At 32.6% G+C, this 15,000-nt stretch overlaps 1 protein-coding gene across 1 annotated transcript in view; it reads right to left on the bottom strand.

Moving 5' to 3' along the window:
- Nucleotides 1-15,000, bottom strand: part of LOC127852724 (uncharacterized) — a 137,872-nt gene that overhangs the window by 12,257 nt on the left and 110,615 nt on the right. The window contains 4 exon segments of the mRNA XM_052386677.1: nucleotides 7,548-7,635; nucleotides 12,449-12,644; nucleotides 13,069-13,200; nucleotides 14,335-14,491. Of these exon segments, the coding sequence (XP_052242637.1) occupies nucleotides 7,548-7,635; nucleotides 12,449-12,644; nucleotides 13,069-13,200; nucleotides 14,335-14,491 (573 nt within the window).

Raw genomic sequence — 15,000 nt, forward strand, 5'->3', positions numbered from 1 at the left:
AAAGTAAATTACCAATTGGATTATTCCACTATAGCATGTATTTTCTAATAAAATATATATTTCTAATGTAACTTGGACCTTGTAATTTTTAACATGAAACATATACTGTAATTAATGTAAATGTGAGGAACATGTTTGCAAAAGAAAAAACACCATCATTTACCGAATTTAATCTCTTTAATCCAACAGTTAATTGAAAACCTATTGTAAACAGAATAAAAAAGAATAATTTGTATTGCTTGAAACTGTTTTTTTAGTAAATATTAATTTTGAAAGATCTTATTATATTAAATTGTTCAAATGACTCATATATAAAAACATATAAAAGACGTATTATGGAGGTACCGATGAATAGAGTTTAAACTATATTTGTTATATACTATTTATATAATGCCTACCTGACAACTGCCTGGTCCAGATTGTAGATAAACCTTCTAGATGGAGAGAGCCAAATAACCCAAACTTCTTGGATCGTATCATAACGAAAGATGTCAACGCTAAAGAAAACATAGAGTACAGAAGTCCACTAGGGAAAAGTGATCATATTGTCGCCCTTGCACTATTGTAAATCGTGTGCAAAATTAAACAAAAATAAAAAATAAAAAGAACTAAAGGAAAAGAAATTAAGGCCATTAAAGATGAACAAGCAAATTTTAACTAGTTCGAACACTTGAAAAGCAACAAAGTAATGAGATGTAGCACAACTTATGTAGCAAAAGCTATGAATTAGTAGACAAATACATACCCTTAGCAGCAAAAAGAATAGATAAACATGAAAAACCGCTTGATAAGGAAACCCTTAATCTTGTAACGAAAAAAAAAACACACACACTCTCAATTGCAAATACATAAAGACTCAAAACCCAGAATCAAGGTAAAAGTACAATAAAGTAAGAAACAAAGTAACCTAGATGACAAAACTGGCAAGAAAGAATAACAAAAGGGGGATACCGGAAGAAGTGAAAACTAATGAAGATTTGGAAACACATAAACCTTAAAACCAAAACAATACAATCTATAGCAGACCTGTGTTCTAACCCAAATGACCCCAAATCTGGAAAAAAACATGAAAAGAAACAACAAAAGCGAACATATTGGCAGACTTCTTCAGTAATGTTTTTATGACCGAAAACAATCATAGCAACAGCATCTCCATATTAGAAAAAAAGCAACAACACAGGTTAGGACAAAGATAATCGTGAAGGGGAAGATATACAAAAAATTATTATAGAATCAAAAAACAGAAAAATCCCATGTCCAAAGAATTAGAATAGACCGAACCATTAAGGCAAATATTTCAATTCTCCATCAACACATGTACAGTTCCAGAATAATGGAAAAGGAAAGATCAGGACTATTTTCAAGGAGCGAAACAAACTATTGCCGAAAATAACAGACTTGTAAGTCTCATCTCATTCATTTGGAAAACATGGAAAACTTAATACGTAACCACATCACACAACAAACGAAAAGGAACACATTTTTCACAGACGCTCATTTTGGATTTCTTGCTGAAAGATCAACAACAGTGCAACTGCTAAAAGTACTAGATGAATTGACATAAAAAGAGGATAATAGATGGGACCACTAAGGGTGTCACGATAGAACCCATTTGATTGTTATTTAAAGTAAATTATTGGGCCTCATTTGTACGGAGCTGTACATTTGTCAAGTTATGTAAGTTTTCAGAGTTGTCCGGTGTTTTTTTTGTTTCTAATACGGTTTTTAACTAATTTTCTGTAAGGCACATTATTCAGTGTGGTATAAAATATATTTTAAGCCAAAACGCCATTAAATACGTTTGGTTTTAATAAACTACGCTCTTCATATTTTTGTAAATTGTTATGTTAGACTTACAAGCCTCACTAATTCACGCTTATACGATATAAAGTGATGTGAACATGATCGGTTCATGTCTATTTGATTGGTCAGTTTGAAAATCTGTTCAGTTCGAGTTCATGAAAAGCACGTTTCTCGCTTTGGCGGTTAATGCTGCCGAGCGATTACAAGTATAAATCGGCAGACGATTTGGCATACACTGACAGTTACAGAATTGCGACTGTATATCACTAGCTGAGGTGTAAGTGTCCGCAATATACGGCATTTTTAGTAACTTAGTTTATCTTCCATTAAAATGGCCTTTTCACGTTTTTGTAAATTAACAAAATAAAAAAAAATTGTTTCCGATCCGCACATTTTCTTTGTAGTTATTATACTTGTGAGGAAGAATAATACTGAACCATGCTTGTTTTTTTACTGGAGCTTTTTAGATCCAGAGTTTATATTTATCAATATAAAGCATTTAATGGCAAACTTCAATACATGTCAAAATCTGTGAAAAGGCCACTTTAACTAATTTTGAATTCTCTCCCTCATTGACAATGAACCTATGCAAATGATGTTTGGAAAGTTCGCAAGTTTGTTTTAAACCAGTGATACTTGTAGACGCTTATGTTATGTTCCCCGTTCTTTAAAAAGACCTGACCGACTTTATTATTATGCTAAATCGGTTATTTTTCGGAATATTTGTCGCCGTTCATTGTGGTAAAATACCTCGTTAAATGATTACCGTCCTTGCTACTATTTTCGAAAATTTCTTATGACAAAACCCTAACATTTCTCAATTAACTGTCTTTAAATGTTACAAATCCAATACTTGTAAACTCTCTCCCTCATTGAGAATGAACCTACGCAAATAAAGTTTGGAAAGTTCGCGAGTTTCTTTTAATCCAGTGATACTTGTAGACGCTGATTTAATTTGCCCCTTTTGAAAGACGAAGCCACACTTAAAGGGGCCTTTTCACGTTTGGGAAATTTACAGATTCGCAAAATTTCGTTTCAGTTATGATATTTTGAGAGGAAACAGTAATACTGAACATTTACCATGCTCTAAAATATCCATTTCATTCATCCTTTGACGATTTGAAAACATGAAAATTATAAAGCGTTGCAACACGAAACGATTGAATAATTTGGAAAGTTCTGTTGTTGTCGTTATAATTTGGGAATCTACGAGGATTGCTTATATAAGAAAAAAATAAATCCGCTAATAGCATGAGCACGGATGGTCGACTGGTCTAAGCGGGAAACTTTTTACTCCAATACTCCAGGGGTCAGTGGTTCGAGCCCAGTTGATGGTTACATTTTTCCCATTTTTTAAAATTGTATTCCTGTTTTTTTACTGGAGATTTTAAGGTCCAATGTTTAAATTTATCAATATAAAGCATTTAATGACTAATACTTTCCAAAATCTGTGAAAAGGCCCCTTTAAAAGATCAAAGCGATACACTAGTGCGTGTGCATTGAGCGTGCCTATTTATAAAATGACACTTACTCTTTATCAAAAGGTCACGCGTTCTTGGTATTGTTTTAAACGGGTTGTCGGTCGATACAAATATACTGATGTTTTTTTTTCAAAACCCTTTAATTACAATTTTGAGGTTCCGTATCCGCTGAAGGGACCTTTTCGCCGATTTTGGCAGATATAGAAGTTTGTCCTTAATTGATTTATATTGATAAATGTAACAAGAATATAATTAAAGAAAGAAAAAGTGCTATATGAGCATCTGCAAGACTAAAGGGCGTCATACTCGTTGACAGGACCTACGTCACCTCGTTATTATGCGGCGATACGGGAACCGTTTACACCAGTATAATGCCGGTAACGTGATACTTCACCAATACATTCTACTTCAGGGCATAGTGTGCTCGGCGTTCGACAACATTCTACTTCCGGCAGTATGCTCGTCGTTTGACAGAACACTATTTCCGGGCTTGATGAAGCTCGGGTTATCTGCAGTCTACTTCTGGGCTTGATACAGCTCGGAGTTTGCTACTTCGCAGAACACGTCTTCCGGGGCTCACTTCCGGCTCTGGTCATTGACGGCTGGGCATTAGTTGGGGTCGTGAATCTCAATACTACTCCACCACTTTATCTACTGTTCGACTACATCTACCGTTCGACTACTACTACTTCTACAACATCTACCGTTCGACTACTACTACTACTGATGTGATCTACTTAGACTACTACTTGATACACCTACCGTTCTACTACTACTAAATCTACCGTTCGACTACTTAATCTACCGGTCGACCATTTCATCTACGAACCAACATTTACATAATAATTGGAATTTAGTTTTAAATGGCAATAAACTTTGATACTTTGTTGTTACTTCTTTTCATTGGCAAATAGTCTTATCATATTGTAAATTTTTTTTATTTTATTTTGTAAAACCAACAATATTTATGACTCGCGTTTGTTTGTATCTGGATCTGGAAGGGTTATTTCGCTGGGTAGTCACAGCTTATGTCGTCCTGACCGTTGGCAATTAAGAGAAAAACATTTTCTGAGACTAACACTATTATGGAAAACTTAAGCCCTGAAAATAAATCAATGCAAAATAAGATAATTTTAAGTAAATTCTATTTAATTTGAAACGTAGCGCCTGAAAAAACAACCTGAATACATTTTAGTAGATCAAAGACAATTTACTCATAATTACGTAATGTTTAAAACGTAAATTTGATCTATTATTGTCTAGTTTAAAATAGTCTGAACTACTGTTGAGTATATAAATATGAAGTGTATATACATTTCAACGTGTCAATGAGACTTCTCAACTGCTCAAAATAACCACCTTCTTTTGACTTTTTGCCACATGCAAACAAATAATGTTTTCCTTATAAATTCTACCACAATTTCCCCAAAATTGGACCAAGTTTGCTAATAAAATCAATCAGACATGTTATACAGCGATAAGTCTGAGAAAAATCTGATAAAATACATGAAATGAAAGATAAAGTAATCTGTTCTTTTAAGATTTTGCAAGGACTGTAATGTAACTCTCGTTATGACTGGTCGAAAATAAACATATTACGTTAATACTTGGATTGTTGACCAATCAGAACGAGTCATTTTCAGAAGGTAATTTTCTGCAGTTTGACTTTTAAGATAAATTTATTGATACTGAAAGTATGCAAACATGATTTTAGTCGGAAATAAACAGATAAAATATTAATAAGAGTGTCATATACTCGCTGAGCATTATTTTGAAAGGTTTGTTTATACTTGTTTAATAACCTCTAAATTACGATGCCTGTTACATAAGAACAAACTAAAATAAAAAACATTTTTTTTCTATTTTAGGAAAACATTTCTTTGTTTTTCAGAGAAATATGTACCTGTGATTCATTTGCAAGAAACTTATACGCGGATTGTTTTCTCCAAAAATAAAATAAAAGCACCAAAGGTCAGAAAAACCTGTTGCAACCCTGACCAGGCAAACTATCTTAGGTTTACTGAAACTCATGTAAATTCAGATACACTCGCTTTTTATTTCAATAACTAGGTTTAAAACAGAAAAAAGAAGTAAAGCAACTTATAAAATATATTTGTTAAATGCCTTTTTAATGTGTTCCCCCAAATAATATTACAATTAAAAAGGTAATAAGTAATACTTATACATAGATTAGTGTAAGTGGAACATGCATGTACAAGAATTTCAACTTAACATTTACTTGATTTTAACAACAAATCTAAGTAGAAATTTTAAGTATGGACTTTGACAATGTAATAATGTGTTTAGCTTGTGAGTCGTCTGTGTCTTGAAATGAAAATCCTTAATGATTCAATATAAACAAACATATTTGTATTTATGATTTCACAATTATATCGTATAGTATGTTTTGATCAATGATCAATCAGTTTTAGTTAAATTCATAGATTTTTGCTTTGCTGTAAGTAAAGTCCATTGCGGCCCAACTTTGTTATCACGCTAATTAAAACTGCTATCACAGAAATCGCAGTAGTTTTCCATAAGTATGAAACTATGAAGATAACATTAGAATACGTTTGTTTTAAACATCAGGGACTGTTTATTCACTTCGTCAGCTTGAATCCATGTGTTCTGTAAGTTTTAATACATGATTCTAATCCTATATAAGATGCACCAACAGTATTATGACAATTGTAAAATATTATACAAACAATCAATTAAAATGGTAAACTTGGTAATTATTTCATTATTGCATGAAGTGATTTGTTTTAAAATGTCTTTTTTTCCTTGCACTGTAACAATTATGCGAGCATTCTATCGCACTGTATGGGTAGCTATATTTGATAGTTATAGCAATACAAAATAATATTCCATCTGCAAGTAAACAATATTAGGCCTTACGCTTATGCATTTCAAGTGATTAATGTTTCTTTCTAACTCTTCTCGAAAAAGAGCATATAACGCACATTACCCAGAGCGTTATTTGCAACGTATTAATTGCATATTCAATGCGCCTTTACAACATTTATGTATATACTGTGTACTGTTTCTGTATATATTTACAAAAAGCAGTATTACTTCGTTTGACAATATACTTAAAATACTTAAATGTACTTAAAAGGAATTTTAAGTATTTATGCAGACTAAATACAGATAAAATAAACCGGTAAAAAAGATTGTATTTTCTGCATTTTCGAGACTGTTAAATAAGCATTTAATGTGCATAAAACGCAAAAAGAATACGCATTTAACGCAAAAAACGATGCCGATACCGCTACGCAAAACGCGCATTAAAATCATTTGGGAACATATTTTTCCTGGTAAAAAACGTTCTAGCAAACTTGGCTATTAAAATCACTTGATTGTGTTACTTGAGTCTGAGAAGAGGTGGTTATGCATTGGTATTGTTCATATATGTTGCCAATAAATGTGTACTTGCATAAATTAATTCTCAAACGCATGAGTGCTTTCTCATTTCAATTGAAATCCTGTAATTAACAACAACAAATGAGATGCGATGTTATTTTTTAGACCTTTTTGTGAAGGAATGTAAACATATAACTATGCTTCCGTAATTAAGTTATTGTGGTGGCATTTAGTTCGATGAGTACGCAGATAAACTACTTTTAATTCATGGGACAATACAATAATGAATAATAAAAAATAAAGTTATACATATATAATGAAGTATGTTTATTGTTTATAAGAAAAAGGTTAAGGTGGCATAGTTGATATGATGTCCTCCTAGTTATCAAAAGAATCCGGGTTTAATACCAACTGGCGCTAAGTGTTTTCAATTTATTCTCTTACGGTTTTTTAGCAGCTTATTTTAAACATGTTAAGCTTAAAAAAAGTTCCTTATTCTTTATTTGAATTAGGAATTCGGAACTAGGAAAATGAAACCAACTTACTCGCCTAAATGTAAACACGATCAACAGAAGACACTGGATGAGTTCCAAGCAATACACTGAACCACAATACAGATGGTGAAATGTTTTCCGATGTCAACAGAAAGGAAACTTATTGCCAAATTATTACAACTGCATTCGTTTGGATATTTCTTGTCAGTAAGGTGGTTCATAGCAATGTATTAATTATATTGAAATGGAGGTCGACAGATACCTTTACAAGATCTTCTAATAATATTATGGTGTTTATAAAGTTCCTTCGTTAGTCTTACATTAAAATATTCTAAACAATTGTAACGATCTTTATGATCCTTCGGACAATCTCATTTTGGAGAGACGCCGCGTGGAAAAGTGATACTGACGCAGTATGCGGGCATTTAGCAAAAGACATTAGCGAGGCCCTCAGTCGACACGTCAGCGCAACTAAACGCTCGCGGCGTTCTCGCCTGTCAAAGAAAGGTTTGCACTGCCTCACAATCCACACATTGAATAAATAAATGCCTCCCGGAAAGATTGAACATTAAAAAATACAATAGTGCCTTGGTGGCGCTCACCTGAGTTCATGGACACACATCTTTGGCGACTTTAAAGGGATGATGGTACGAGCTGAAGTAAAAAGTAGGACGTGCTGATTAAGAAATTGGTCCACAGGGCACGAATGCCTCTACAGTATCCGTTTGTCAAGTGTGACCTTGACTTTTGATGTAATGAGACGATACACACGACACTCAGCCTCCCTATTGTTGTCATTTCTGTCTAAAACTTTAAATGATGAACGAACATAATCTTATTTGGCCAAATTTGATCAATTACTTCCAAGCGTGACCCCGACCGATGAGGCATGAGACAGGGTTTTAACATGATATGCCGCATCCTTATAATTTTCATAATAGGTAGACTACTACAGGTCTGATTTAAAAACAAAGGGCTTGCTAGTCATGTTGCAAACTTTCACAGAAACTTTGCAACAATTGCCTTGTTGTTACAAATAGATTTCTCTTGGACATACAGAGTAATTAACTGAAGGGTTATGATTTTCAGTGACAACATTGGATAAAGCATGATTATCCCCTCTAGGAAGACAATTCAAAGACACTGTTTAAAACGGGCCTTACTTGACATGTCTATTGCTAGATTGTTTGGCTGTAAGTGATGTAACATTTTTGGAAACAATAGCAATTTTCTATTCATCTGAAATCGCATAATGGTCATCCTGGGAAATTATCAAGTCACGTATAAGTCTTATAACATTAGTGCCCACAATTACAGGACAATTTCAAATAAAAGATTTATCTTTGATAACTAAATTTGGCACATCAAAAGCAATATTTGACATAGAAGAAACGCATTTGTGTCTTCTATATACCATCATTACTTTAGCAAAGAACCATCTGCTGTACTAAGCTTCAAATCTATGGGTTTTGAAGGTAAAATGTCAGATTTTTCACTCGAAGAGTTTAAACCAGTTTTAGAAATAGTGGTTACCATAGAGTAAATCATTGCTGTAAACAGACAACCATTGATACTTATTTTGCTATTATTAAGTTCACCCACTAATCTGAAACGCAATTTGTGATTGCCATTTTGTTAACCAGCCTCTGTTTGGTCTCCATCAGACGCAGTTATACATTTGGGTCATTCTTTTCATAATTGTGTTTAGGTGGCTATTTAAAAAAATTTTTTTTAGCACATTTGCTGTTGACCTATATGTGTGACGGTGATCTTACATGTACGGAGATGGTTGTTTTACACATGTAATGATGTTTTACTTTTGCGCTAAGTTATTTTAAAATCCCTAACTATGTGGCGAACATATGGCTGAGGCAGGGAGTTTCAAACTGCTTGAGGCAAGGGGATGGATGAAAAACGCGATACGTCCTATGATGGTGTACATTTGTGCTATTGACAGGGAAATCGAAAAAATAAATTATGTTGCATATCTTCTGCATGTCCTTGTGATGCACACAATCATTGAAATTAATAAAAAACGATTTGTACAGACAGTTACAGGTATTTAATACATTATTATAAAAATACCAATTTACATGACATGTTATTCTAAATTGATAATATAATTAACATAAATTTATATATCTAAAAAGGCAACACTTGGAATATATACAATACAAAATGATATGAACTTTAAAATGTCCATTCGCAAGTGACCAAGATAAACCCAATATTAATGTCAAACATTTTATGAAAGTGCTTTAAAAGCATATATTTGTCTAGCAGCAAGGCAAAACTTTGTAATTTGTATTTAAGAGAAAAGAAATCTCAAGCCACTCAATAATTTTTTTTTAGACATCTTCAAAACTCTTTATAAACATCTATACCTAATTAATTATCATATAGTTGATAGGTAGATCAGCTACAAGGAACACTTATCAAAAAATAACATTTCTGACTGGTCCTCGTATAAGTCAAAATAAAATCACACATTTCTAGTCATGATTCTACCATTAAAATTATATTTACAATACATTTGCAAGTTTTATCTTAAAGATCTTTTCAGTATAGTTTATTACATGCATAGGTCATCGGGTTTATAGCGTTAAACTTAATTAATATTTTCTCTCTGACGGTCGTTTCTTGTTTGATTTTATTTTAGCAGTCACATAAACAACCAAGCTATGTAATATGGATCTTTTACACCCATTATTGCTGCTTCTTCCTGTATTTGCTCGATGATGATCTGCAATATTAACTTAATGATGCTATATTATTCCTAAAAAAGTTGTAACTCTGTTGCTCTGGTCTCTTCCCTACCATTGACTAATTAAATGGTAATTACATTGAATGCGTGTTAATTCCCTCGTATTATTATTAAATTTGTGTTGCAATGCTATGAGGTTAACTGTTATTTACACGTATATGTATCATGAATATTGCTGGTACAAGTGTGAGGTTAAGCGCTCTAAAACCGGTTTAATCCCCCAATGCTTTGCATTGACCGTTCCAAGGCGGTGACCCTAGCTTTATTCTTATATGTGTGTATGGTGTTCAATATTGTGCTGTTTTGTACTGTTTTGCATATTCACTTGCCTTAAATAAAGGACCAACTAATTGTATATAATGAGAATGCAATACTGCTCCAGCAGCAGGAGTTTTACTTCTTTATATTATTTAGAAACAAAAATCGTATGCTGCACGGTCCAAGTCACATTTTAAACAGGCTATCAAGAAACAAAAGGATCTAAAAACCTTCCGCAGTACTTTTTAAACACTCCCTGACATGCAGCTTAATAGCATGACATAAATGCAACAATGTTGCAACGGCTCTACAATTAGAGAGGTAACTGCACTCTAGCACACAATCCTGCTAACCAGTTGCAAACAACAACTTTATATCAAACAAATGAAGAAAAAAGAAAATTGAGAAAATGTTTATTGCATAATTTGAAAATGGTGAAACGTGAAATGAACTACATCAAAGACTATAAATAACCAAAACTACATGTATAACATCCACATATAACAAATGTCAAACACTGTTAAAATTGTTCAATACACTATACAAAATATATATATGCACAATATGCAATAACACATACTTAAATTGTGTACATATTTTGGTTCAAATAAAAGAACATAAAATGAGGCATAAAACATCTGAACCTTATTCTGAACCCATTTTCACCTGGCTTCCTGATACTAAAACATAAACTCATTATATTGTATTTTACCATCGTTCAGAAGCCTCGGTCCAGTATTCAAAAAGCTTCTAAGAGAAATCAAATGTTGTTCTTGAAGGAACATTGTTTTCTGGGTTCTGTTTATTGTTTCAAACATTTCTTGTGTGAAAGGACATAAATAAAAACACAAGAGAAATTATTAAGTATATGAATTTAAGGAATCTCGTGTTTTCTCTAAGTGGCCTTGTAAACATTGGCCCATACGCAGCTACCAGAGGCACTTACAACAAATATACGGAAATAACGTATATATTTGCTTCAAACAGATATATTACACATTTTTACAACATTGTTATTCTCAATACCTAATTTACTTTTACATATTAGCCATATTTCTTTTCTAGTACATTGATGCACAATCATTATCAAATAATATTATGGTCCTTACCCATGATGTATGTTACACGATTTCAAGCCATAATTAAAACATCACTTATTATACTGATTACAATATTTGGGCAATGGCGTGTTACAACAAATCGACATTTTTATGTTATCATAACAGACCTTTATTAAACTTGTGAAGATATATGTTCCACTAGTGTAGGCAAAAAAAAATACAATTAAATGCAAACGCGATACAAAATGAGGCATAACGTGATGACACAAAATAAAAAAACAGAATAAAGTAATGAAAATGATTGTTTTGATCAACCTTTTACCACTATGGTGAAATAATCCATGAAAAAAACTAAAAGTAATCTAATAATAAAATAATATTTTGTTTACTTGAAAGCTAGTGATAACCTTTGATCAAATATTTTCTTATGACACAGCTTATGAATGTGGAATGTTCACTTATTGTAGCTTGACAAGGCATAATAAAAATCATTGGTTGCTTCAAAACCAGAGCAAACAAAATATATTCCACAATTAATCTTTATAATGAGCGATACAAAATTTGTAAAAACATTTAAATAACCATTAAGGAACTGTTGGAATACTAGCTGTTTAAATACTGGCGTTACCAATAGAATGTTAAAAAAAAATCATCATGGAACAAAGTGTTTTTATTTTCTTTTTAAACTTCACTACCATTATAAACGTTTCAATCCGCTCGTATAGGAACAATATAATGCTCTATAGAATGTTGATCATTCATATCCAATTTATACAAAACTGTTTGTACTAGCTGAACAATATTCAGAGTGATGGAATATTGCTTGTGTGAGACTGTTATAAGCACTGTGCACGAAACACAAGTTACATAGTATGCTTAGTACACAATATCATTAACATGCTCTTACAAAGATTTGTATAAATATATATGCCATACCAGTAAATTGTGTGTGCTCTGAAGAATTGCACAATATCTTTAAAAGGCTCTTAGAAGGAATGTTAAAAAATCTATATGAGATACCGTTAAATACAATGCATAAATATTAAAGAAGTCTGGTATAAAGGCGGACGTGCTCAATGGAAGTCTTTTGGTAACAAGGGAAGAAACTAGTGCAACGTTTTAATCAAGAGGGCTCAGGCGCAGAATTCCATATTCCTTAGAATTATACTTTGTTGTTCCTAGTTGATTGGTTATGATTCTCTGTCTTAATCAATAGTCTCGTACCTCCTCTCTGCATACGACATATAGTTGGTGAAAAAGTCCTGAAGGTACGCGAAGGTAGGTCGCTCTTCGGGTGATCGGTCCCAGCACTTGAGCATATGCTCGTAGTAAACTTCAGGACAGGGGATTGGGCCATCCGTAGGAAGAGGCATGCGGTAGCCCTTATCAACGAAGCTCAACACCTCTTTATTTTTCATACCTGGGGACAGAAGGTAAAGTTACCTTGACACATGATACATCACAGTTATTAATGAGATTAGTAAAATAGCATGGCATTGGCTTTACAATTTCCATAGTAGGTAGAAGCAGTAAAGTGATAACTCCGCTAACATTTTCACGAATCATTGGGACATTAATCATCTTATATCATATTGGTTTTGTTACAACTTGGTTTTTCTTTTTAAATTCCAATATAAACTAATTGTTCATCCTTTTTGTGGTTTATGAAACGTTTTGCAACATACATATTTGCAATGCGAAATGTGTTACCATTTGCATATAAGTCACAGTAGTTCCAAGAAATTTAATCTAGAATGTCTCAGTAAGTCATGGACGTTCGTTTTAATTTAGCTTAAATAAATAAGTATAAGCTGAAACGAACAAGATATGTTCTATTGACTTGCCTGGATATGGTTCACGGCCAAAAGTGATTAACTCATAAAGGAGAACACCGTATGACCATACATCTGACTTGATACTGTACTCTCGGGAAAATGCTCCTTCAGGGGAAATCCATTTGACGGGAAATGCTTCACCTGAAACGCAATCTTAAAATAACATATCAGAAACACTCTCATTACAAGTTATATGCATGTCTGGGTTTGCTTTGTAAAATACTATAGTTTTTACTACTTTTGAACTTTTTAGCAGAATTTTAAAATAATTTAGCAAAACCTCGCATAGTTAACAACATACTCATGATATATCATAAATAAAATCAACATGCTCTTTTAAGCAAAAAAGTTTAATTACTTAACATGTGATATGTCAGTGCGATACTTGGATACAAGTGTAATTCTTTGCTATGAACGAGCGGAGAATGACAAATCAATCATTTCATCCATCCTAGCTCGAGTAAAATTATAAGGTTTTCTCATTTCACTCAGGCTCAATATAAGACCGCTTTGCATATTCTTTTTTATAAAATATGCACATAAAAATTTGAAAAGTTTAACAATAGATAACAATTGATGGAATTAAATAAAATCATATAATCCTTCGACAAAGATGAAGGCAGCAGAAAATAGAGCACTATTTCCCCACGAAGATAACAAGCGACAAATGCGTTCTCACATAATGTTATTTTTTGTGACTTTAAACAAAGCTCGATTTTTTTGTATCGTCTAAACGCATGTTATATAAAGAAAATGTGTTAATTTAAATGTAACTTGTAAGATCGAATTTACACTTTATTAGTGGTCATTTAAAATAGTTATAATCAATCTTCGCGGGTGGCTCCACCATGGCAATGATATTACGATGTTGTACTGAAATTAACAAATATCCTGTATGTTATGATAACGATTTGATTTTTGTTAGGAAATGATTGGTGTCGTTTGTTATAAATTATTAAAGTTTTCATGTATCGCAAGAATAGCAGGCAAGTAAATGTGATGAAAAGCGTCTGAAATCAATTTACGTTAAGATCGATTCACCCCAACTGAATGTCCGAAAAAAGCAGAGGCATTTTGTTTTAAATACAACTAATTACCTTGTGTCAATCACTAGTCCAAGTAATGCTTAAACTAATATTGAAGCTAATTACCATTAAGAAGTATACATTCAGTGAGAACGATTGCAACGTCACCAGTGTGTTTACTTTAATATGTAAAACATGAACTAGAAAAACAATGTGATAATGCAATGGCCTCTAATAATGTTTGTCTCACTTATGTCCCCTTTATAAATATTATCCTGAATGATGCGACGAGCAAGCTCGAAGTCTGCGATCTTGATTTCATTATTCGTCCCAACCATAACCCTCATCGCCTGAAGATCGCGGTGTATACAGTTATTTGTCTCAAAATATGCCATGCCATCAGCGATCTGGAAATAAATCAGAAATTTATTAACAAGAGAAACCATTACGTCTAATCATTCAGAGAAAAAACTATCGTAGTTTGTACACTAATGGAATGTCTATATATAAAAAAATTAAAATAACTAAATAAATAAATAAATATATATATATATATATATATATATATATATATATATATATATATATATATATATATATATATATATATATATATATATATATAAATAATACACATATAAATAAATATTAATACATGATATATATATATATATATATTATTTATTAAAATATTATACAGGGGCGTTCCTGAGGCTATTTCAGCTATACGCACGATCGAGCAACGAAGCTGCGAGTGAGGGGTAGGTGCGGAAGGGGGTCTCCCCCTCCTGCTAGGAGGGGGGTCTCCCCCAAGACAATTTTGGAAAAATAATTGCAGATGGTTCGTTTTGGTGTTATCTTTCAGCAAGGTTTTGGCAATTTTATTCATCAATTTCTTGCTTGAACAAGACCGATA

This window comes from Dreissena polymorpha, chromosome 12 (genome assembly GCF_020536995.1).
Source record: "Dreissena polymorpha isolate Duluth1 chromosome 12, UMN_Dpol_1.0, whole genome shotgun sequence".
Lineage (NCBI taxonomy): Eukaryota > Metazoa > Mollusca > Bivalvia > Myida > Dreissenidae > Dreissena > Dreissena polymorpha.